General features: G+C 39.6%; 1 protein-coding gene across 7 annotated transcripts; it reads left to right on the plus strand.

Annotated features, from left to right (window-relative positions):
• Positions 1 to 62: 62 nt before the first annotated feature.
• prozb (protein Z, vitamin K-dependent plasma glycoprotein b) lies at positions 63 to 24,994 on the plus strand. Of its 7 annotated transcripts, none has more exons than XM_079812962.1 (9): positions 63 to 382; positions 4,666 to 4,829; positions 8,629 to 8,653; positions 14,204 to 14,317; positions 14,397 to 14,528; positions 14,607 to 14,671; positions 15,946 to 16,063; positions 22,716 to 23,327; positions 24,644 to 24,994. In XM_079812962.1, exons 1-8 carry the CDS (start codon positions 307 to 309, stop codon positions 23,210 to 23,212), a joined length of 1,191 nt encoding a protein of 396 aa, XP_079669088.1. In that variant the 5' UTR covers positions 63 to 306; the 3' UTR covers positions 23,213 to 23,327; positions 24,644 to 24,994. The 7 variants fall into 7 exon arrangements, with proteins under 7 accessions (XP_079669088.1, XP_079669089.1, XP_079669090.1 ...); XM_079812963.1 differs by having other exon boundaries at positions 79 to 382; positions 22,716 to 23,351; positions 24,644 to 24,993; XM_079812964.1 differs by having other exon boundaries at positions 81 to 382; positions 22,716 to 23,488; positions 24,510 to 24,808.
• The last annotated feature ends 216 nt before the right edge of the window (positions 24,995 to 25,210 follow it).

Genomic DNA, 25,210 nt, shown 5'->3' on the forward strand with positions numbered 1-25,210 from the left:
CTGGATGTGTTGACAAACACACAGATGAAGAGGTCAGAGGTCATGTTGACAGACTAGAGTCCACACACAGAGCGCTGAGCACACAGAAACACACAAACCAGTGTCGCACATTTACCATGAAATGAACTGAATCACACTCGCTCATTAACAGAGTTTAATCACGTTGAACAAGCTCAGCGCAGCATCATATCCTGTTAATGCCGTACACTTGATCTTATTGACGGTATTGATTGTGGGCGGGGCTCCAGTGCAGCGGTAGCTGATCAGTGACGGACAGGTGTCAGGAGCTTCTGCTGATTGATCGTGATGGAATCGCTGATATGTCGTCTGCTGTTCTTCACGCTGATCGTCCATCAAGTGTCGTCCAGCGATCAACACACGGGTGAGAGATCCACTATCATCGCTCAACACGTTTTACCGTTTGGTTACAAGTTATGAAAACGGATCAAACGTCCAGGTTTTAAAAACACTTGCTTATGCAAACATTAGGGAAACGTTATGAGGACGTTGCTTTAGAAACATTTCGGAAAAACACGTTCCTTAAGGGAAAAATTTAGGGGAAACAAAAAGGGAACGTTTAATTTTTATAAGGGAACCAAAAAGGGAACATTTCATTTTATAAGGGAACTAAAAAGGGCATTTATAAGGGAACCAAAAAGGGAACGTTTCATTTTTATAAGGGAACCACAAAGAGCATTTTATAAGGGAACCAAAAAGGGAATGTTTAATTTTTATAAGGGAACCAAAAAGGGAACATTTCATTTTATAAGGGAACCACAAAGGGAACATTTCATTTTATAAGGGAACCAAAAAGAGCATTTATAAGGGAACCAAAAAGGGAACGTTTCATTTTATAAGGGAACCACAAAGAGCATTTTATAAGGGAACCAAAAAGGGAATGTTTAATTTTTATAAGGGAACCAAAAAGGGAACATTTCATTTTATAAGGGAACCACAAAGGGCATTTTATAAGGGAACCAAAAAGGGAACGTTTAATTTTTATAAGGGAACCAAAAATGGAACGTTTCATTTTATAAGGGAACCACAAAAGGCATTTATAAGGGAACCGAAAAGGGAAAATTTCATTTTATAAGGGAACCAAAAGGGGCATTTATAAGGGAACTGAAAAGGGAATGTTTAATTTTATAAGGGAACCAAAAGGGGGATTTATAAGGGAACCAAAAAGGGAACGTTTCATTTTATACGGGAACCAAAAAGGGAACGTTTCATTTTTATAAAGGAACCAAAAAGGGCATTTATAAAGGGACCAAAAAGGGCATTTATAAGGGAAACAAAAAGCGCATTTATAAGGGGACCAAAAAGGGAACGTTTCATTTTATAAGGGAACCAAAAAGGGCATTTATAAGGGAACCAAAAAGGGAACGTTTCATTTTTACAGGGGAACCAAAAAGGGCATTTATAAGGGAACCAAAAAGGGAACGTTTAATTTTTATAAAGGGAACCAAAAAGGGCATTTATAAGGGAACCAAAAAGAGAACATTTCATTTTATAAGGGAACCAAAAAGGGCATTTATAAGGGAACCAAAAAGGGAACGTTTAATTTTTATAAGGGAACCAAAAAGGGAACATTTCATTTTATAAGGGAACCACAAAGGGCATTTATAAGGGAACCAAAAAGGGAACGTTTCATTTTATAAGGGAACATTTCATTTTATAAGGGAACCACAAAAGGCATTTATAAGGGAACCAAAAAGGGAACATTTCATTTTATAAGGGAACCAAAAAGGGCATTTATAAGGGAACCAAAAAGGGAACGTTTCATTTTTATAAGGGAACCAAAAAGGGAACTTTTCATTTTTATAAGGGAACCAAAAAGGGAACGTTTCATTTTTATAAAGGAACCAAAAAGGGAACATTTCATTTTATAAGGGAACCACAAAGGGCATTTATAAGGGAACCAAAAAGGGAACGTTTCATTTTTATAAAGGGAACCAAAAAGGGCATTTATAAGGGAACCAAAAAGAGAAAATTTCATTTTATAAGGGAACCAAAAAGGGAACGTTTAATTTTTATAAGGGAACCAAAAAGGGAACGTTTCATTTTATAAGGGAACCACAAAGGGCATTTATAAGGGAACCAAAAAGGGAATGTTTCATTTTATAAGAGAACCACAAAGGGCATTTATAATGGAACCAAAAAGGGAACATTTCATTTTATAAGGGAACCAAAATGGGAACGTTTCATGTTTATAGGGGAACCAAAAAGGGAACGTTTCATTTTATAAGGGAACCTCATTTATTTGAGTCCCGAGGCTGTTCCCTATTAGTCGGGTGTGTGTTATTCTTGTTAGTCTCCTGTCTGTCGTTAATTAGGAATAACATGAGGGAGAGGAATTAATGACAGGATTTACATTTTTTGGGTGAACTAACCCTTAAACAGAACTGTTTAAAGCTGCACTATGTAAGTTTTCCGTCCGCTAGAGGTCGCCTGTTCTAAACAAAGGCGTAGTTTGATGACGCCACACAGACTCTTGGGACATGTGGTCTTCAGCTCACAGCCGGTGGGAAAGAATCGGGATAGGACTCGGGCAGAAATCATGTTGATGGATGTGATTATTAACGTTACTGTAGTCTGAAGCAGAGCAGGATATGATGTCATCGACAGGCCACGCCCTCACACGTCCCGGTTCCTTTCTCACGATTTACAAATAGTTGGAAACATTTGGGATATTGTTAGTACTCTGAACAAAATATATAACACTGGCCTAGTGGTGTTTGGATATTTTACTGCAAAAATCTTACATAGTGCAGCTTTAGCTGGACGTTCTTCTAACGTTGTTTAAACGTTACCACTTCTTAAAAGTAATACAACGTTTCAGAGCGTTCAGGGAAAGGTAGCATTTATAAGGGAACTGAAAAGGGAATGTTTCATTTTATAAGGGAACCAAAAGGGGGATTTATAAGGGAACCAAAAAGGGAACGTTTCATTTTATACGGGAACCAAAAAGGGAACGTTTCATTTTATAAGGGAACTCAAAAGGGCATTTAAAAGGGAACCAAAAAGGGAACGTTTCGTTTTTATAAGGGAACCAAAAAGGGAACATTTCATTTGATAAGGGAACCAAAAAGGGCATTTACAAGGGAACTGAAAAGGGAACGTTTCATTTTATAAGGGAACCAAAAAGGGCATTTAAAAGGGAACTGAAAAGGGAATGTTTCATTCTATAAGGGAACCAAAAAGGGAACGTTTCATTTTATAAGGGAACCAAAAAGGGCATTTAAAAGGGAACCAAAATGGGAACTAAAAAGGGAACGTTTAATTTTTATAAGGGAACCAAAAAGGGAACATTTCATTTTATAAGGGAACCACAAAGGGCATTTATAAGGGAACCAAAAAGAGAACATTTCATTTTATAAGGGAACCAAAAAGAGAACATTTCATTTGATAAGGGAACCAAAAAGGGCATTTACAAGGGAACTGAAAAGGGAACGTTTCATTTTATAAGGGAACCAAAAAGGGCATTTAAAAGGGAACTGAAAAGGGAATGTTTCATTCTATAAGGGAACCAAAAAGGGAACATTTAATTTGATAAGGGAACCAAAAAGGGCATTTATAAGGGAACCAAAAAGGAACATTTCATTTTTATAAGGGAACCAAAAAGGGCATTTATAAGGGAACCGAAAAGGGAACGTTTCATTTTTATAAGGGAACCAAAAAGGGCATTTATAAGGGAACCGAAAAGGGAACGTTTCATTTTATAAGGGAACCAAAAGGGCATTTATAAGGGAACTGAAAAGGGACCATTTCATTTTATAAGGGAACCACAAAGGGCATTTATAAGGGAACTTAAAAGGGAACGTTTCATTTTATAAGGGAACCACAAAGGGCCTTTATAAGGGAACCGAAAAGGGAACGTTTCATTTTATAAGGGAACCAAAAAGGGCATTTATAAGGGAACTGAAAAGGGAATGTTTCATTTTATAAGGGAACCAAAAAGGGCATTTATAAGGGAACCGAAAAGGGAACATTTCATTTGATAAGGGAACCAAAAAGGGCATTTATAAGGGAACGTTTCATTTTATAAGGGAACCACAAAGGGCATTATAAGGGAACCGAAAAGGGAATGTTTCATTTTATAAGGAAACCAAAAAGGGCATTTATAAGGGAACCAAAAAGGGGAACATTTCATTTGATAAGGGAACCAAAAAGGGCATTTATAAGGGAACGTTTCATTTTATAAGGGAACCACAAAGGGCATTATAAGGGAACCGAAAAGGGAATGTTTCATTTTATAAGGGAACCAAAAAGGGCATTTATAAGGGAACCAAAAAGGGCATTTATAAGGGAACTGAAAAGGGAACGTTTCATTTTATAAGGGAACCACAAAGGGCATTATAAGGGAACCGAAAAGGGAATGTTTCATTTTATAAGGGAACCAAAAAGGGCATTTATAAGGGAACCAAAAAGGGCATTTATAAGGGAACCGAAAAGGGAACGTTTCATTTTATAAGGGAACCAAAAAGGGCATTTATAAGGGAACGTTTCATTCTATAAGGGAACCAAAAAGGGAACGTTTTATTTTATAAGGGAACCAAAAAGGGCATTTATAAACGTTGTTTAAACGTTACCACTGGTTTCAGAGCGTTCAGGGAAAGGTAGCGCTTGGGATGATGTTTGTGGTCATAATCTGAGCGTGTGTTTCAGTGTTCCAGTCCCGAAGGCGGGCGAACGCGCTGCTCCTGCGCTCCCGACGGGCCAACATGTTCCTGCTGGAGGAGATCCTGCCCGGCCATCTGGAGCGCGAGTGCATGGAGGAGAGATGCAGTAAAGAAGAGGCCCGAGAATACTTCGAGAACGACCAGAAGACAGTACGACATCTGATGAGCAGCGGCGCTAACGAAATAACTGAAGAGTGTGATAATGGGATCGAAACATGCGCTTTCAGTCATCTAGCTTTGTGCTGCGTTCACGCCGAACGCCAATAGAGCGACAGAATCGCGTCTAGTTGGATGCTTCAATATTTTGAATCCATTCGCATGCCCACAGGGAATTGGACGTGCGTATAAATCGAACGTTTGAAGCTAAATAGACGCGCGTTCAAGGTGCTCCACAAACACCAGATCACATGTTCAGAGAGGAGCTCTCTTTATAAATAAACCACAGATTTGAGCTTTAAACAACTACATTCTCACCTGGAAAACTCTTAAAACTACATTTTGTGACACAATAGTAGTATTTTTAAATTATGCTGGGTTTCTCATCGTCACTTTACCACGTGACAGCAGCTAGCTGGCTCCTGATTGGTTAACGCGCCGCGATTAACGCCAAAGTTAAAATGTTTCAACTCGGGCGTCAGACGCGAATTCGCTTTAAAACGCGTGAATGCACAAAAAGCACCAAATAAAATCTCTCGAGCGTATTGCGCAAGACGGCAGATTCGCGTCAATCATGTGAACTGGATGCGCGAATCAGGCGGAATCACGTCCATCGCGCCGCAGGACCTCCAGACGCAACGCGTCTTTACAGTGAGTTAACATTGAAATCACTCGCTCCAGACGCTCTATTCACGTTCGGTGTGAACGCAGCACTGTCAAAAATTTTAAAGTTGTACAACAAAAAAAATCTTAGTGCTAATTTCCCCTAGCTTTTTTTTGCTGACTCAGCTTTTGTAAATAACAGTTATACGAACTCAAAATAAGTCGTCTGTGACACCATTTTTTTTAGTTGAGACAACTTTCCTTTCCTCTTTTCCTCCTCTTTCCCGCCCTACTCTAGCCTGTGCTACACTGAGAAATGTACACGGACTAAGTATTTCAGGCACTTGCTGCGCTCACTCGACTCTTCACGACCAATCGCTTATACCCCCAAGTTGTAAGTCGCTTTGGATAAAAGCGTCTGCTAAATGCATAAATGTAATATAACTTGACATTATTTGTTTTCTGGAGAGGTGCAACTATTCTGTAACAAATAATTTGTAGTTGAGCCAATTCAACAATTTGTGTCTATTGGAAACAGAAGTTCTTATTAAGAATTAACAGGTTCAGAATGTTTGTCGCCATTATGGAGATCAGTGTTTCCTTGAGTTGGGCAGTTTGACTCTTGGTGTGAGTTTGTGGTCTTTGTAACAGTGTTTAGCAATACACATAATTTGTTGCTAAGAAAGAAACCAAGATGATCAAGTCTCATAAACTCAAATAAATCAATAATCTTATTTCTGACCGAAAGTGAATATTTTCTATTAATATTTGTAGCAGATCAGACATTCTGAATTTAAAATACATTACAGGGAAAAAAGTCTTTAGACACACACAGACATCAAGAATCCGCATATGAATCTCAACTATGGTGACGTGCTTCATGCCGCAATGCATGCTGGGAGCCAACATAGTATTAAAATCATGGCTCCCAGCATGCATTGTCACCATTGTTGAGATTCATAAGCTGATTCTTGATGTCTGTGTGTGTCTAAAAAAATCCCACAATATATTTAAAAATCAAAATTCAGAATGACTGATCTGTTGCATAAAAGTTTTGTTGGTATATATAATCTATTATTCACAAATAAGCACTTTTGATCAGGAATAAAGTAGTAAAATATTCCCCTTTATAATGCTGTTATCTAGATCACCTGATCATTGGTTATGCATTCTTTGCAATAAAGTATGTGTTTCAGTAAACACTGTTACAAAGACCACAAACTCACACAAAATGGCAAGAGTCAAACTGCCCAACCAAATGAAACACTGATCTTCATAATGGTGACCAAACATTTTTAATTAAAAAAAAACTGTTAATTCTTAGGAACTTGTTTCCAATAGACACAAATTGTTGAATTGGCTCAACTACAAAATATTTGTTACAGAATAGTTGCACCTCTCCAGAAAACAAATTATGTCAAGTTGACTCAACTAAAAGTTTTGTGTGTGTGTGTGTGTGTGTGTGTGTGTGTGTGTGTGTGTGTGTGTGTGTGTGTGTGTGTGTGTGTGTGTGTGTGTGTGTGTGTGTGTGTGTGTGTGTGTGTGTGTCACAGACTGTTTCAAAGCTGCTTTGAAACAATCTGCATTGTTAAAAGCGCTATATAAATAAAGTTGACTTGCCTTGACAGACGACTTATTTTGAGTTCGTATAACTGTTATTTACAAAAGTTGAGTCAGCAAGAAAAAGCTCGGGAAATTAGCACTAAGATTTTTTTTTGCTGTACGAGATTTTTACATAACAAAATCAGTCATTTCAACTTTTTTCAAGTTGTGTTTTTTACAGGGTATCGAGAACCGGTTCCATTTTAGAACCAGTTTAAAAATTTCCCAGAACCGGTGATTCGATAAGAAATGCGCATTTCAATTCCGCTCATCGGTTCCTGTGTGCGCAATTTAATGTGGTTTTAAACCATTCAATCTCAAAAGCCTTGTGCGCTGTTTTCTGTGCTGACACACACACACTCACACACACACGTACGCACAGAACGGCTTCTCGTGGTGAATAGTGCACACGAACGGACAAATAAACACAAAATTATGTCAAAACACACTCGTTATGTCTTAAGACAGTTGAGAAGAAAAGCTTTTAAAAGATGATAAGCGGGTCGTCAAAAAAAATCGGAATTGTGCATCAAGACCTGACGTGTAAATGCGGCTTAATAACGATAATTCATTCGCTGATCTAGACAGAATCACTTTTGTGGCTAAATTTGTCATGTATAGCCTTTATTTCATTCGTTATTTTACGTTTTGATTACACTTTCTGTACCTGAAAACCTAAAAATATGTTTATTTCAATCGCATCTTGTGTTTATGTGTTAATTACTAAGTGTTTACTTGTCTTTTATAATGCTTGACATTTATATTAGCAGTTGTTTTTGCTGTGTAATATTTAAACTATAAGCAGAACTGATGGTTTTTGTTCACGGTATTCAGCTACAATTAAATATTTTGTAATAAGAATAAATATGAATGATATCTAAGGTTTTTTTGTACCTTATTGGAATCGATAAATATCGGAATCGTTAAAATTCAAACGATACCCAACCCTAGGTTAACACATCCATAATACATTTTCCCTTAAAACTATACATTTAGGTCACACTGTAAAGTGTGAACAGCACACAGAAGTAAGACATGTTTTCACCTCTTTATTAGCTTCCTGTGAGCGGAATCACAGGTTTATTGAAGCATGTGCTGACTGACAGCGCCACCTGCTGGCCGGAACCGGTAATGGCGGCTTTAAACTGCACTGAGAACGGGCTTGTGCTTTTAAAACACGAGCAAACACACATTTCACAGGCTTTAGACAGCGAAGCGCTGCTCACCAGTAGTAGATCACACGAGGACAATGTGAGTGTTGAGTTCTTCTGATGTGAGGGATCAGATTTCATTCTGAGGGGTCTGAAGTTCGCGCTCTTTTGCTTGAGCGCGGGATAATTAGCTCCTCCCATCAAGACGATCTCCCTCACATAAGAAAAAAAACATGCTTTGCTAAATCGTAATTATGACATGCCAAGTAATATTTGTGATATAATATTAAAATGTTGTTTTTATTATTTGTGTCATAATTTCACCCTTTCATGTCGGTACGTCATCATTATGATTTATTTTTAATTATTCTTAAAATAAATAATCTAAATTCTGCTGAAACAGTTTCACTCATTGCAACTCTTTTCCCCCTGTAAAGAATGAGTTCTGGACCAAATACTATGGTAAGTCACTTTTAGAAAATTGTATCATACTTGAATTAAATGAAATGATTATTATACATCACAAGCCTTTCATAGATGATATTCACTGCCCGCTGTTTGGATTTAAATAGAGTCTCTGATTGGATCATTATTGCAGTGATTATTAGGGGCCAAGCACCGAAGGTGCGAAGGCACCTATTGAAACCGTTCCCGTTCTTATTATTATTATTCATCTTCTTCTTCTTCTTCTTCTTCTTCCGCCACGAAGTCTATGGCAGCCCATAGAACCGTATGGTAAAAAGTTGTGAAATTTGGCACACTAATAGAGGACAGTCTGAAATATCACCGTAGCAAATTTGGAGTCTCAAACTCAATCCCTCTAGCGCCACCATCAGTCCAAAATTTGACTCATGTTTATGCTAATAACTTTTGAACCATAAGGGCTAGAAACAAAATTCTTTTTTCCTCTGATTCCTTGGCTCAAGACGATTCCATTGCACCCTATGACGTCATTTTCCGTCATAAAAAATTTCCCGCCATTTTGAATTTTCCGAAAAACCTACTTTTACGAACTCGTCCTAGACGGTTCATCCGATTTGCACGAAAATTGAACCAGATCATCTTCAGACCATGCTGACAAAAAATCTTGCAAATCAAGTTGATTCGTCAAATCATTTGCGATAAACGCGCAAACAAATTTTACGTAGCAGTTGCAAAAACACTCTTAAGGCAATATCTCCGCAACGCTTTATCGTATTCAAACCAAACTTGGTACATGTCATCACAAGCATGACTTGAGGCAACATACAGCGTTTCGGCGCAGCGCCACCTACTGGTCCGGAGATACGAAAAATTGCAATTTTTGCTTATAACTTCTGAACTGTTTGTCCAAAAATCATAAAAGTGGTCTCGTTACATTCAGGACGGCATGCCGAGTCGTCTGATATTCAATTTTACCATATCGGCCATTTTGGCTGTCGGCCATTTTGAATTTTGTCAAAAAATGCTATATTTTACAAATGCATTAGTATATTGTTACTAAACTCGGTATGTGACCTCCTTGCTATGCCCTGAAGGTACTCAAAAAGTTTTAGGGCAGTGCCACCTTGTGGTCAAAAGATATAACAAACTTGACAAAAATGCTAATAACTTTTGATTAAATTAGCCTAGTATACTGAAACTGGTCATAATAGAGTCATTGGCTCATGCCGATTCAATTGCAACCTATGATGTCATTTTCGGTCATGATAATTTCCCCGCCATTTTTAATTTTCCAAAAAACCTACTTTTACGAACTCGTCCTAGACGGTTTGTCCGATTTGCACGAAAATTGAACCAGATCATCTTCAGACCATGCTGACAAAAAATCTTGCAAATCAAGTTGATTTGTCAAATCTTTTTCGATAAACGCGCACACAAATTTTGCGTAGCGGTTGCAAAAACACTCATAAGCCTCTATCTCCACAACGCTTTATCGTATTCAAACCAATCTTGGTATATGTCATCACAAGCATGACCTGAAGCAACATGCAGCGTTTCGGGGCAGCGCCACCTACTGGTCCGGAGATACAAAAAATGGCTATTTTTGCTTATAACTTTTGAACTGTTTGTCCAAAAATCATGTCTTCCGCACCATGCTTTGAAGGTACTCAAAACGTTTTGGGGCAGTGCCACCTTGTGGTCAGAGGTTATAACAAAATTTACAAACATGCTAATAACTTTTGATTAAATTAGCCTAGTTTAATGAAACTGGTCATAATACAGTCATTGGCTCATGCCGAGAACAGAGATACTAATTTTTCCATATTTGGTCAAACATCCTGTCCTCAATGTTCTTATTTGATCAAAACCTACTTTTTCAAACTCATCCTAGACCGTTTGTCCAATTTCCACCAAAATCGAATCGTATCATCTTCAGACTGTGTCAACAAAAAGTTAGGGATTTTGCATCAATAGATGAAACCGTTTTTGTAAACCGCAGCGACGAAGTTGAGCCATTATGCCAAAATTACTCTTGAGGCTGTATCTCTGCAATGCTTTGACATATTGGCATCAAACTTTGCATGTGTCATTGTTCCCTTATTCTGACCACACCACATCAATTTCGTATCTGTGCCACCTATTGGTCAAAAGTGATAAACCATTAACTTACATTATCAGTGACTCAATATATGATATTTCAGCCATTTTGCCTAATCTTCGTAAACTGTATAATTGTTAATTGTTGCAGTTGGTCTGACACTCTCAGACTACAATGCATTTTCAGCCTTTTGCCTAAAATCATCTTAAAACGTGATTAATTGCTCATTGCTCCAGTTGATCTGACACTGCCAGCCATTTTGGCATGTCTTGTCTTCTTCTTTGCGCTTGGCCCCGGTATTGCTGCTTGCAGCTATATTTAAGTTTGTGTTTGGCAACCGTTCTTCTAACCCTAACTAATGGAGTAGCTTTTCATTACTTAGACCATATTCCAGGATGACAATGTCAAGATTCATCAGCTCAGATTGTGAGGGAGCAGAACCATCATTACACCAATCAGGCATAACATAATGACCTAATATTATGTTGGTCCCCCTGACCCGTCGAGGCATGGACTCCTCTAGAAGGTGTGCTGTGGTATCTGGCATCAAGATGTTAGCAGCAGATCCTTTAAGTCCTGTAAATTGCGAGGCGGGGCCTCCATGGATCGGACTTGTTTGTTCCGCACATCCCACAGATGCTCGATTGGATTGAGATCTGGGGATTTTGGAGGCCAAGTCAATGCCTCAAACCATTCCTGAAGCATTTGTGCTTTGTGGCGGCGCTATCTGGCCCTTGTCAAACTCGCTCAAATCCATACGCTTGCCCATTTTTCCTGCTTCTAACACATCAACTCGTCAAAATGTTCACTTGCTGCCGCATTTGCCTATTTAAATCCAAACAGATCAGGAAGTGATGTTTTAATCAGTTTTTGCACTACTCAGCATCAGTGTTGGGGGAAACATTACAAGTAACTTGAGTTACGTAATAATATTACTTTTTCAAGTAACTAGTAAAGTAACGCATTACTTTTCAAATTTACAACAAAATATTCGAGTTACTTTTTCACATTTATTTGACTGACAGCTCTCCTGTTGAGAAAAATCGAGAGTAAGTGCAGAGGTATTGTGTGTAAATGTGTTATTGTATTTCTAGACTAAATGTGAGCATTTATTTATCTCACTTGCACAATAAAGATTCTGTACTCCTCAAAATGAATAAAATCAGTGAAATGCAAATTCAGAGTACTATGCAAACCTCAAATATATAAATGTTAAATAAAACAAATATTGGTATGCATTTAATCTACCTTTATTGACTAATGTCTTGCTGCTGACCTGATGATTCAGTTAAACCATGAGCAAATATTACTAGATTTTTTGTTTTTATTGGTAAAACTTTTTTCTCCTGCGTCCTATTCTTCCATTATCCAGAATGGCAGCACATTTTTACCTCAGCATGAGGCCTATTATTTGAATTTTGGTATGAAGAGGTCTTTACATTTGCACAAAAAATGACTTTTTTTTGCTATTAAAAAACAAAACAAAAAAGCAAGCCCAGCCCAGGTGAGAAAAAGTAACGCAAAAGTAACGTGACGCATTACTTTTCTTAAAAAGTAACTAAGTAACTCAATTAGTTACTTTTTAAGGGAGTAACGCAATATTGTAATGCATTACTTTTCTTAAAAAGTCACTAAGTAACTCGATTAGTTACTTTTTAAGGGAGTAACGCAGTATTGTAATGCAGTACTTTTCTTAAAAAGTCACTAATTAACTCGATTAGTTACTTTTTAAGGGAGAAACGCAATATTGTAATGCATTACTTTTCTTAAAAAGTAACTAAGTAACTCAATTAGTTACTTTTTAAGGGAGTAACGCAATATTGTAACGCATTACTTTTCTTAAAAAGTAACTAAGTAACTCAATTAGTTACTTTTTAAGGGAGTAACGCAATATTGTAATGCATTACTTTTCTTAAAAAGTAACTAAGTAACTCAATTAGTTACTTTTTAAGGGAGTAACGCAATATTGTAACGCATTACTTTTCTTAAAAAGTAACTAAGTAACTCAATTAGTTACTTTTTAAGGGAGTAACGCAATATTGTAACGCATTACTTTTCTTAAAAAGTAACTAAGTAACTCAATTAGTTACTTTTTAAGGGAGTAACGCAATATTGTAAAGCATTACTTTTCTTAAAAAGTAACTAAGTAACTCAATTAGTAACTTTTTAAGGGAGTAACGCAATATTGTAATGCATTACTTTTCTTAAAAAGTAACTAAGTAACTCAATTAGTTACTTTTTAAGGGAGTAAAGCAATATTGTAATGCATTACTTTTCTTAAAAAGTAACTAAGTAGCTCAATTAGTTACTTTTTAAGGAAGTAACGCAATATTGTAATGCATTACTTTTCTTAAAAAGTAACTAAGTAGCTCAATTAGTTACTTTTTAAGGGAGTAACGCAATATTGTAATGCAGTACTTTTCTTAAAAAGTAACTAAGTAACTCAATTAGTTACTTTTTAAGGGATTACTTTTCTTAAAAAGTAACTAAGTAACTCAATTAGTTACTTTTTAAGGGAGTAACGCAATATTGTAATGCATGACTTTTCTTAAAAAGTCACTAAGTAACTCAATTAGTTACTTTTTAAGGGAGTAACGCAGTATTGTAATGCATTACTTTTCTTAAAAAGTAACTAAGTAACTCGATTAGTTACTTTTTAAGGGCGTAACGCAATATTGTAACGCATTACTTTTCTTAAAAAGTAACTAAGTAACTCAATTAGTTACTTTTAAAGGGAGTAACGCAATATTGTAATGCATTACTTTTCTTAAAAAGTAACTAAGTAGCTCAATTAGTTACTTTTAAAGGGAGTAACGCAATATTGTAATGCATTACTTTTCTTAAAAAGAAACTAAGTAACTCAATTAGTTACTTATTAAGGTAGTAACGCAATATTGTAACGCATTACTTTTCTTAAAAAGTAACTAAGTAACTCAATTAATTACTTTTTAAGGGAGTAACGCAATATTGTAACACATTACTTTTCTTAAAAAGTAACTAAGTTACTCAATTAGTTACTTTTTAAAGGAGTAGCGCAATATTGTAATGCATTACTTTTCTTAAAAAGTAACTAAGTAGCTCAATTAGTTACTTTTTAAAGGAGTAGCGCAATATTGTAATGCATTACTTTTCTTAAAAAGTAACTAAGTAGCTCAATTAGTTACTTTTTAAGGGAGTAACGCAATATTGTAATGCATTACTTTTCTTTAAAGTAACTAAGTAACTCAATTAGTTACTTTTTAAGGGATTACTTTTCTTAAAAAGTAACTAAGTAACTCAATTAGTTACTTTTTAAGGGAGTAACGCAATATTGTAATGCATTGCTTTTCTTAAAAAGTAACTAAGTAACTCAATTAGTTACATTTTAAGGGAGTAACGCAAATTGTAATGCATTACTTTTCAGAGTAACTTTCCCCAACACTGCTCAGCGTTATATCGTTCTCTTTAACTGATCTTAGCTTTGTGTTTTCCTCCCATCATGCCGTTCTCAGACGGGGATCAGTGCAGCTCGAGCCCGTGTAAACATGGCGGCACATGTAAGGACGGGATCGGCGGATACACCTGCAAGTGCTCCGACATGTACAGCGGCCCGGACTGCCAAACCGGTGAATGATGATTTACACCAGTGAGAGTGAACCCGTGGTGTGTGTGTGTGTGTGGAGGCTTCATGATGATGTTTTGCAGATAAATCCCAGTGTCCGTCCGGCGGGCCGCTAGCGTGCGAGCACTTCTGCAAGCCGACGGCGGGCGCGTTTCGCTGCTTCTGCACGCGCGGATTCCAGCTTCACACCAACGGGCGGAGCTGCTTGCCTCACGGTACCGCAGATCTGTCTTCTCATTGGCTGCTTTGGTCTTTTGTGGCACATGTGACATTGACCTCCTCTGTGTTCTCAGTTCAGAGCCCCTGTGGGACGACGGTGAAGTCCAGCTTCTGTCCTGATGGACGCTGCCCATGGGAGGTGAGGACCAGTGTTGGGGAAAGTTACTTTGAAAAGTAATGCATTACAATGTTGCGTTACTCCCTTAAAAAGTAACTAATTGAGTGACTTAGTTACTTTGAAAAGTAATGCATTACAATGTTGCGTTACTCCCTTAAAAAGTAACTAATTGAGTTACTTAGTTACTTTTTAAGAAAAGTAATGCAGTACAATGTTGCGTTACTCCCTTAAAAAGTAACTAATAGAGTTACTTAGTTACTTTTTAAGAAAAGTAATGCATTACAATGTTGCGTTACTCCCTTAAAAAGTAACTAATTGAGTTACTTAGTTACTTTTTAAGAAAGTAATGCATTACAATGTTGCGTTAGTCCCTTAAAAAGTAACTAATTGAGTTACTTAGTTACTTTTTAAGAAAAGTAATGCATTACAATATTGCGTTACTCCCTTAAAAAGTAACTAATTGAGTTACTTAGTTACTTTTAAAGAAAAGTAATGCATTACAATATTGCGTTACTCCCTTAAAAAGTAACTAATTGAGTTACTTAGTTACTTTTTAAGAAAAGTAATGCGTTACGTTACTTTTGCGTTACTTTTTCTAACCTGGGCTGGGCTTGCTTTTGTTTTTTTATAACAAAAAGTTATATTTTTGTGCAACGGTAAAGACCTATTGATACCAAAATTGAAATAAGCCCCACTTTGAGGTAAAAATGCGAATTCCCGCATGAACAGTAGAGGGCGCAGCTCTGGATAATGGTAGAATTGGACGCAGGAGAAAAAAGTTTTACCAATAAAAACAAAAAATCTAGTAATTTTCATCATCAAAGGTCAGCAGCAAGACATTGGTAAATTAAATTAGTTGTTTTATTTAACATTTAATTATTGGAGGTTTGCATTGTACTTTGATTTAGCATTTTACTGATTTTATTAATTTTGAGGAGGACAGAATCTTTATTGTGCAAGTGAGATGAATAAATGCTCACATTTAGTCTAGAACTACAATAACCATCATGTTCACACACACACCTCTGCACTTATTTTTCTCAACATGGGGGCAGGAGAGCGGTTAGTCAAATTAATGTGAAAAAGTAACTTGCGTTACTTTTTTGAAAAAGTAACTCAGATATTTTGTTGTAAATTTGAAAAGTAATGCGTTACTTTACTAGTTACTTGGAAAAAGTAATATTATTATGTAACTCAAGTTACTTGTAATGCGTTTCCCCAACACTGGTGAGGACCAGCCGGATTACCCAGCATCCCTAGCGCAGGATATGCTCCTTACGATCTGATGTGTGCAGGTGCGGTTCGTGAATGCCAGCGGGGATGTCGTCTGTCACGGTGTGATTGTGGGCCGGAAGTCGGTGTTGACCTCAGCTGTGTGTATGGCAGCCCTGCGGGAGCATCTGGTCACTCTGGGTGAGAAACTCTTATTACAGAGCCATTCCGTTAACAACATAACGATGGTCACTTTAACCCTCTGGTGCTCTTCGGGCATTTCTGACCGGAACATTTTCTGTTTTGAAATGTTAAAAATCACAGCTTCATCAGAATGATATGAAACTTGGTTACTTTTCTAGCATTAGGGATGTAAACACAAACAAAATTGCGTCGTAAAGGGGTCGTAAAAAAAAAAGTAGCGTTCATTGTCTTGGGTCATAAATGACCACCATAGGATATGAACGGGAAATCTGCAAAAACACAAATTCACAGAAAAAAATCTATATTTCTAACAAACAAAAAAAATATCTAAAACTTTATATTAAATAGTCTTTGAGATTTTTTAAATATATATTCAAATCCATCACAAAAAAAAAAATCATTAAATGTGTTCAAAACAGAACTAGTGAATTCTCAATTCCCAATTCTCCGAATATTTGTGCGTACAATCTACAAATCGGCCACGATGCTGAAAAAAAGTACACAGCAGTGAAGGAGTGACACTCTAAAACATCAAGAGTGTGATATTGACACACACACACACACACACACACACACACACACACACACACACACACACACACACACCTATGAAAAACTGAACCTATGAACCACATTTAGAATTTTTTAAAATCACAGCTTCATCAGAATGATATGAAACTTGGTGACTTTTCTAGCATTAAGGATGTAAACACAAAAAAAATTGGGGTCATGATTCGAGCATGCTGATTGGTCTTCGGTCATAGTAAATGAATGGGAAATCGGCAAAAACACAAAAATTCTCAGAATATTTGTGTGTACAATCTACAAATCGGCCACAATGCTGAAAAAAAGTACACAGCACTGAAGGAGTGACACTCTAAAACATCAAGAGTGTGATATTGACACATCCACACACACACACACACACACACACACACACACACACACACACACACACACACACACACACACACACAGTGAAGGGGTGACACTCTAAAACATCAAGAGTGTGATATTGACACACACACACACACACACACACACACACACACACACACACACACACACACACGCACACACACACACACTATTGAAAAACTGAACCTATGAACCACATTTAGAATTTTTTTAAATCACAGCTTCGTCAGAATGATATGAAACTTGGTGACTTTTCTAGCATTAGGGATGTAAACACACACAATAATTGAGGGTATGATTCGAGCATGCTGATTGGTCGTAAAAAAAAATACTCCCACTTGTGCTCTGACGAGACGCCAGTGAAAACTAGAAAACATCATGGCCACGAGACGCTGTGTTCTGAAGTGCGACTCAAAAGCAAACTTTTTTCATCTGCCCAAGGATGAGCATTTGAAGACTAAGTGGCTTGAAGTCGTCGTGATTATGTGTTTATTAGTCTTCAAATGTCTCTATTTGCATGTTTCGCGATCTCAGGAAGCTTTTATTATGGACTTCTATTATGGCACATGGTTCTTCTTCGTCTGTCTGTACATGGACTATATGTGCACAGAGCGCCCTCCGGCTGCCAGGATGAGCTGAAAACAACACACAAGAGACTCAATCGCTCATGATTAGGCTATATCTGCGCATTTTGAGGAAGTATTGAATAAAAAATACTTTAGAAATTTGACACAGACATGAGAATCTATCAATATTTCTCCTCATCTGCACACTTTTGAACTAAAAGCCCTGAGGGATGTTGATTTGTCGCGAGTCTTCGTGAGAAGAATAGAGGAGTTTTTTATGAATGAGATCAGCTGAGGCTCATATTACAATCAAACGGTACCGACGCGGTTTTCATATTCATAACTCCTGACACATATTAACACATTACTGTCACTATAAGACTTTGATGGGCGTTCCGTTTCCGAAAATATCTGCACAGACTAAACCAATCACAACTGACCGGGTCATCGGACCAATCAGCGCAGATTAGCGTCACGTAAAGGCGGGGTTTTGAAAAGTGAATCACTAAAGGAATCATTTGAGAATCGCTGTCAAAACAGGTCAAAATAAATGCATATTATAAGAAAACCAAAGTCTTTTTTGTCATTGCATGCATGCAAAACTGTTGTTGGGGACTTCTAAAACAATATTTGGAACATTTTAAATTTCATAATAGGTGCTCTTTAAGAGTGTGTGTTGTCGAGGAGGGGTAAGAGTGTGTGTTGTTGAGGAGGGTTAAGAGTGTTGAGGAGGGTTAAGAGTGTGTGTTGTTGAGGAGGGTTAAGAGTGTTGAGGAGGGTTAAGAGTGTGTGTTGTTGAGGAGGGTTAAGAGTGTGTGTTGTTGAGGAGGGTTAAGAGTGTGTGTTGTTGAGGAGGGTTAAGAGTGTGTGTTGTTGAGGAGGGGTAAGAGTGTGTGTTGTTGAGGAGGGTTAAGAGTTTGTGTTGTTGAGGAGGGGTAAGAGTGTGTGTTGTTGAGGAGGGTTAAGAGTGTGTGTTGTTGAGGAGGGTTAAGAGTGTGTGTTGTTGAGGAGGGGTAAGAGTGTGTGTTGTTGAGGAGGGTTAAGAGTGTGTGTTGTTGAGGAGGGGTAAGAGTGTGTGTTGTTGAGGAGGGTTAAGAGTGTGTGTTGTTGAGGAGGGGTAAGAGTGTGTGTTGTTGAGGAGGGTTAAGAGTGTGTGTTGTTGAGGAGGGTTAAGGGTGTGTGTTGTTGAGGAGGGTTAAGAGTGTGTGTTGTTGAGGAGGGTTAAGAGTGTGTGTTGTTGAGGAGGGGTAAGAGTGTGTGTTGTTGAGGAGGGTTAAGAGTGTGTGTTGTTGAGGAGGGTTAAGAGTTTGTGTTGTTGAGGAGGGGTAAGAGTGTGTGTTGTTGAGGAGGGTTAAGAGTGTGTGTTGTTGAGGAGGGTTAAGAGTGTGTGTTGTTGAGGAGGGGTAAGAGTGTGTGTTGTTGAGGAGGGGTAAGAGTGTGTGTTGTTGAGGAGGGTTAAGAGTTTGTGTTGTTGAGGAGGGGTAAGAGTGTGTGTTGTTGAGGAGGGTTAAGAGTTTGTGTTGTTGAGGAGGGGTAAGAGTGTGTGTTGTTGAGGAGGGTTAAGAGTGTGTGTTGTTGAGGAGGGTTAAGAGTGTGTGTTGTTGAGGAAGGTTAAGAGTGTGTGTTGTTGAGGAGGGGTAAGAGTGTGTGTTGTTGAGGAGGGTTAAGAGTTTGTGTTGTTGAGGAGGGGTAAGAGTGTGTGTTGTTGAGGAGGGTTAAGAGTGTGTGTTGTTGAGGAGGGTTAAGAGTGTGTGTTGTTGAGGAGGGTTAAGAGTTTGTGTTGTTGAGGAGGGGTAAGAGTGTGTGTTGTTGAGGAGGGTTAAGAGTGTTGAGGAGGGTTAAGAGTGTGTGTTGTTGAGGAGGGTTAAGAGTGTGTGTTGTTGAGGAGGGTTAAGAGTGTGTGTTGTTGAGGAAGGTTAAGAGTGTGTGTTGTTGAGGAGGGGTAAGAGTGTGTGTTGTTGAGGAGGGTTAAGAGTGTGTGTTGTTGAGGAGGATTAAGAGTGTGTGTTGTTGAGGAGGGGTAAGAGTGTGTGTTGTTGAGGAGGGTTAAGAGTGTGTGTGTTGTTGAGGAGGGGTAAGAGTGTGTGTTGTTGAGGAGGGTTAAGAGTGTGTGTTGTTGAGGAGGGTTAAGAGTGTGTGTTGTTGAGGAGGGTTAAGAGTGTTGAGGAGGGGTAAGAGTGTGTGTTGTTGAGGAGGGGTAAGAGTGTCGAGGAGGGGTAAGAGTGTGTGTTGTTGAGGAGGGTTAAGAGTGTTGAGGAGGGGTAAGAGTGTGTGTGTTGTTGAGGAGGGTTAAGAGTGTGTGTTGTTGAGGAGGGTTAAGATTGTTGAGGAGGGGTAAGAGTGTGTGTTGTTGAGGAGGGGTAAGAGTGTGTGTTGTTGAGGAGGGTTAAGAGTGTTGAGGAGGGTTAAGAGTGTGTGTTGTTGAGGAGGGTTAAGAGTGTGTGTTGTTGAGGAGGGTTAAGAGTGTTGAGGAGGGGTAAGAGTGTGTGTTGTTGAGGAGGGTTAAGAGTGTGTGTTGTTGAGGAGGGTTAAGAGTGTTGAGGAGGGGTAAGAGTGTGTGTTGTTGAGGAGGGTTAAGAGTGTGTGTTGTTGAGGAGGGTTAAGAGTGTGTGTTGTTGAGGAGGGTTAAGAGTGTGTGTTGTTGAGGAGGGGTAAGAGTGTGTGTTGTTGAGGAGGGTTAAGAGTGTGTGTTGTTGAGGAGGGTTAAGAGTGTGTGTTGTTTAGGAGGGGTAAGAGTGTGTGTTGTTGAGGAGGGTTAAGAGTGTGTGTTGTTGAGGAGGGTTAAGAGTGTTGAGGAGGGTTAAGAGTGTGTGTTGTTGAGGAGGGTTAAGAGTGTTGAGGAGGGGTAAGAGTGTGTGTTGTTGAGGAGGGTTAAGAGTGTGTGTTGTTGAGGAGGGTTAAGAGTGTGTGTTGTTGAGGAGGGTTAAGAGTGTGTGTTGTTGAGGAGGGTTAAGAGTGTGTGTTGTTGAGGAGGGGTAAGAGTGTGTGTTGTTGAGGAGGGTTAAGAGTGTGTGTTGTTGAGGAGGGTTAAGAGTGTTGAGGAGGGTTAAGAGTGTGTGTTGTTGAGGAGGGTTAAGAGTGTGTGTTGTTGAGGAGGGTTAAGAGTGTTGAGGAGTGTTAAGAGTGTGTGTTGTTGAGGAGGGTTAAGAGTGTGTGTTGTTGAGGAGGGTTAATAGTGTGTGTTGTTGAGGAGGGTTAAGAGTGTTGAGGAGGGTTAAGAGTGTGTGTTGTTGAGGAGGGTTAAGAGTGTGTGTTGTTTAGGAGGGTTAAGAGTGTTGAGGAGGGTTAAGAGTGTGTGTTGTTGAGGAGGGGTAAGAGTGTGTGTTGTTGAGGAGGGTTAAGAGTGTTGAGGAGGGTTAAGAGTGTGTGTTGTTGAGGAGGGTTAAGAGTGTTGAGGAGGGTTAAGAGTGTGTGTTGTTGAGGAGGGTTAAGAGTGTTGAGGAGGGTTAAGAGTGTTGAGGAGGGTTAAGAGTGTGTGTTGTTGAGGAGGGTTAAGAGTGTGTGTTGTTGAGGAGGGTTAAGAGTGTGTGTTGTTGAGGAGGGGTAAGAGTGTGTGTTGTTGAGGAGGGGTAAGAGTGTGTGTTGTTGAGGTGGGGTAAGAGTGTGTGTTGTTGAGGAGGGTTAAGAGTGTTGAGGAGGGGTAAGAGTGTGTGTTGTTGAGGTGGGGTAAGAGTGTGTGTTGTTGAGGAGGGGTAAGAGTGTTGAGGAGGGGTAAGAGTGTGTGTTGTTGAGGTGGGGTAAGAGTGTGTGTTGTTGAGGAGGGGTAAGAGTGTGTGTTGTTGAGGAGGGGTAAGAGTGTGTGTTGTTGAGGAGGGTTAAGAGTGTTGAGGAGGGGTAAGAGTGTGTGTTGTTGAGGTGGGGTAAGAGTGTGTGTTGTTGAGGAGGGGTAAGAGTGTGTGTTGTTGAGGAGGGGTAAGAGTGTGTGTTGTTGAGGAGGGGTAAGAGTGTGTGTTGTTGAGGTGGGGTAAGAGTGTGTGTTGTTGAGGAGGGTTAAGAGTGTTGAGGAGGGGTAAGAGTGTGTGTTGTTGAGGTGGGGTAAGAGTGTGTGTTGTTGAGGAGGGGTAAGAGTGTGTGTTGTTGAGGAGGGGTAAGAGTGTGTGTTGTTGAGGAGGGTTAAGAGTGTGTGTTGTTGAGGAGGGTTAAGAGTGTTGAGGAGGGTTAAGAGTGTGTGTTGTTGAGGAGGGTTAAGAGTGTGTGTTGTTGAGGAGGGTTAAGAGTGTTGAGGAGGGTTAAGAGTGTGTGTTGTTGAGGAGGGTTAAGAGTGTGTGTTGTTGAGGAGGGTTAAGAGTGTGTGTTGTTGAGGAGGGGTAAGAGTGTGTGTTGTTGAGGTGGGGTAAGAGTGTGTGTTGTTGAGGAGGGGTAAGAGTGTGTGTTGTTGAGGAGGGGTAAGAGTGTGTGTTGTTGAGGAGGGTTAAGAGTGTGTGTTGTTGAGGAGGGGTAAGAGTGTGTGTTGTTGAGGAGGAGTAAGAGTGTGTGTTGTTGAGGAGGGGTAAGAGTGTGTGTTGTTGAGGAGGGGTAAGAGTGTGTGTTGTTGAGGAGGGGTAAGAGTGTGTGTTGTTGAGGAGGGGTAAGAGTGTGTGTTGTTGAGGAGGGGTAAGAGTGTGTGTTGTTGAGGAGGGGTAAGAGTGTGTGTTGTTGAGGAGGGGTAAGAGTGTGTGTTGTTGAGGAGGGGTAAGAGTGTGTGTTGTTGAGGAGGGGTAAGAGTGTGTGTTGTTGAGGAGGGGTAAGAGTGTGTGTTGTTGAGGAGGGGTAAGAGTGTGTGTTGTTGAGGAGGGGTAAGAGTGTGTGTTGTTGAGGAGGGGTAAGAGTGTGTGTTGTTGAGGAGGGGTAAGAGTGTGTGTTGTTGAGGAGGGGTAAGAGTGTGTGCTGTTGAGGAGGGGTAAGAGTGTGTGTTGTTGAGGAGGGGTAAGAGTGTGTGTTGTTGAGGAGGGGTAAGAGTGTGTGTTGTTGAGGAGGGTTAAGAGTGTGTGTTGTTGAGGAGGTTAAGAGTGTGTGTTGTTGAGGAGGGGTAAGAGTGTGTGTTGTTGAGGAGGGTTAAGAGTGTGTGTTGTTGAGGAGGGTTAAGAGTGTGTGTTGTTGAGGAGGGTTAAGAGTGTGTGTTGTTGAGGAGGGTTAAGAGTGTGTGTTGTTGAGGAGGGTTAAGAGTGTGTGTTGTTGTCTTCCAGCGGTCCGTGACTCGAGTGCAGTGCTGCCCGTCTCCAGCTGGACGCCTTATAAGCGATACACATCCGGCCCGGAGGACGATCTGGCCTTCCTGGAGCTGAAGGAGCCGTTTCCACAGAACATGTCCGCCGTCCCGCTCTGCCTCCCGGAGAAAGACTACAGCGAGAACATCCTGACGAGGGCGGGTCGAGAGGGCGTGGTCATGGGCGGAGCCAGACACTCTTACCTCTCATTGGACGACTGTCGTGACTCTCTCAACCTCACGTTCTTAATGACCAATAAGATGTTCTGTATGGAGAGGCGCGGGTCTGCCGCTCCGGTCCGGTCCGAACTGAAGTCCGGGAGTCCGGTCGCCTCAGTGGAGGGGAAGACGGCGTTCCTGACGGGTCTTTCTCTTTCTGATAATGGGCTCGTGTTCACCAAACTGTCCCGGTATCTGCACTGGATCCGGCCGCTATTACTCGCCTCGGAGAAGGAACAACAACAACAACAACGATGATGACGAAACGACACCAATAACCTGAGAGCATCATGTGTGGGACATATTTCACTGCAAGATAATATAGAAATGATATTGTGCCTTTAAAGGGTTAGTTCACCCAAAACTGTAGATTGTGTGATTAATGACTGAGCCTCATGTGGTTGGACACCCGTCAGACCTCCGTTCATCTTCAGACACAAATGAAGATATTTTAGTGTAAATCTGATGCTCTGAAAGGCCTCCATTGGCTCAACTTTACACTCTCAAGACCCTTAAAAGACACTAAAGACTAAAGTTACAAAGTCCATCTCACTACAGCGGCTCTACAATAACTTTATGAAGACGACAATAGTTTCTGTGCGCAAAAAAACCCTAAATAACGACTTATATAGAGATGACGATTTCAAAACACGGCATCATGAAGCTTCGAAGCGTTATGAATCAGTGAGTCGATTCAGCGGTTCAGAGCGTTATGAATCAGTGAGTCGATTCAGCGGTTCAGAGTGTTATGAATCAGTGAGTTGATTCAGCGGTTCGGAGCGTTATGAATCAGTGAGTCGATTCAGCGGTTCAGAGTGTTATGAATCAGTGAGTCGATTCAGCGGGTCAGAGTGTTATAAATCAGTGAGTTGATTCAGCAGTTTGAATCGCCAAAGTCAACTGATTTCAGCAGTTTGGCAGTTTGACACGCAATCCGAATCATGATTCGACTCACTGATTCATAACGCTCCAAACCGCTGAATCGACTCTCTGATTCATAACGCTCCAAACCGCTGATTCGACTCACTGATTCATAACGCTCTGAACCGCTGAATCGACTCACTGATTCATAACGCTCCAAACCGCTGAATCGACTCACTGATTCATAACGCTCTGAACTGCTGAATCGACTCACTGATTCATAACGCTCCAAACCGCTGAATCGACTCACTGGTTCAGAACGTTCTGAACCGCTGAATCGACTCACTGATTCATAACGCTCCAAACCGCTGAATCGACTCACTGATTCATAACGCTCTGAACTGCTGAATCGACTCACTGATTCATAACGCTCTGAACCGCTGAATCGACTCACTGATTCATAACGCTCCGAACCGCTGAATCGACTCACTGATTCATAACGCTCCGAACCGCTGAATCGACTCACTGATTCATAACGCTCTGAACCGCTGAATCGACTCACTGATTCATAACGCTCCGAAGCTTCATGATGCCGTGTTTTGAAATCGTCATCACTATATAAGTCGTTATTTAGGGTTTTTTTGCGCACAGAAACTATTCTCGTCTTCATAAAGTTATTGTAGAGCCGCTGTAGTGAGATGGACTTTGTAACTTTAGTCTTTAGTGTCTTTTAAGGGTCTTGAGAGTGTAAAGTTGAGCCAATGGAGGCCTTTCAGAGCATCAGATTTACACTAAAATATCTTCATTTGTGTCTGAAGATGAACGGAGGTCTGACGGGTGTCCAACCACATGAGGCTCAGTCATTAATGACACAATCTACATTTTTGGCTGAACTAACCCTTTAACTTCTGATCACCATGTCATGTTATATTTACAGCTGCTTCATGTTAATCTGGTCGTTTGATTCCTGAAGAGTAAAACACTGCAACATTCATCTGTTTGTTCGACTTCTGACTCAACCAATCACTTGCGTTTGGGGCGGGGCTATCTGACTGACTGACCAATGATGCACTTACGTTTTTATTGGTGCAGAGGCTAATCACGTCACCTTTAAATGAAGTATTTATTAGGGCTGTCAAAAGATTAATCGCATCCAAAATAAAAGTTTGTGTTTACATAATATATATGTGTGTGTGTACTCTGTTAATTATTATTTATATATAAATACACACACAAGCATGTGTGTATAAGAAAAAAATATTATTTTTATATATAAAACATTTATATTTATATATATTATAGATTATATAAATGTTTATACATGCAAATATTTCTTAAACATATCCATGCTTGTGTGTATATTTATATATAAATAATAATTAACAGAGTACACAC

Source organism: Gobio gobio (assembly GCF_949357685.1).
Source record: "Gobio gobio genome assembly, chromosome: 3".
Taxonomy (NCBI): domain Eukaryota; kingdom Metazoa; phylum Chordata; class Actinopteri; order Cypriniformes; family Gobionidae; genus Gobio; species Gobio gobio.

Excerpts from the sequence above, each read along its gene's own strand:
- prozb (XM_079812962.1), top strand. The coding sequence starts at position 307 with ATGGAATCGCTGATATGTCGTCTGCTGTTCTTCACGCTGATCGTCCAT. Across the intron at positions 8,654-14,203 it reads GTTCTGGACCAAATACTATG|ACGGGGATCAGTGCAGCTCG; the intron begins GTAAGTCACTTT and ends TGCCGTTCTCAG. Across the intron at positions 16,064-22,715 it reads GGAGCATCTGGTCACTCTGG|CGGTCCGTGACTCGAGTGCA; the intron begins GTGAGAAACTCT and ends GTTGTCTTCCAG.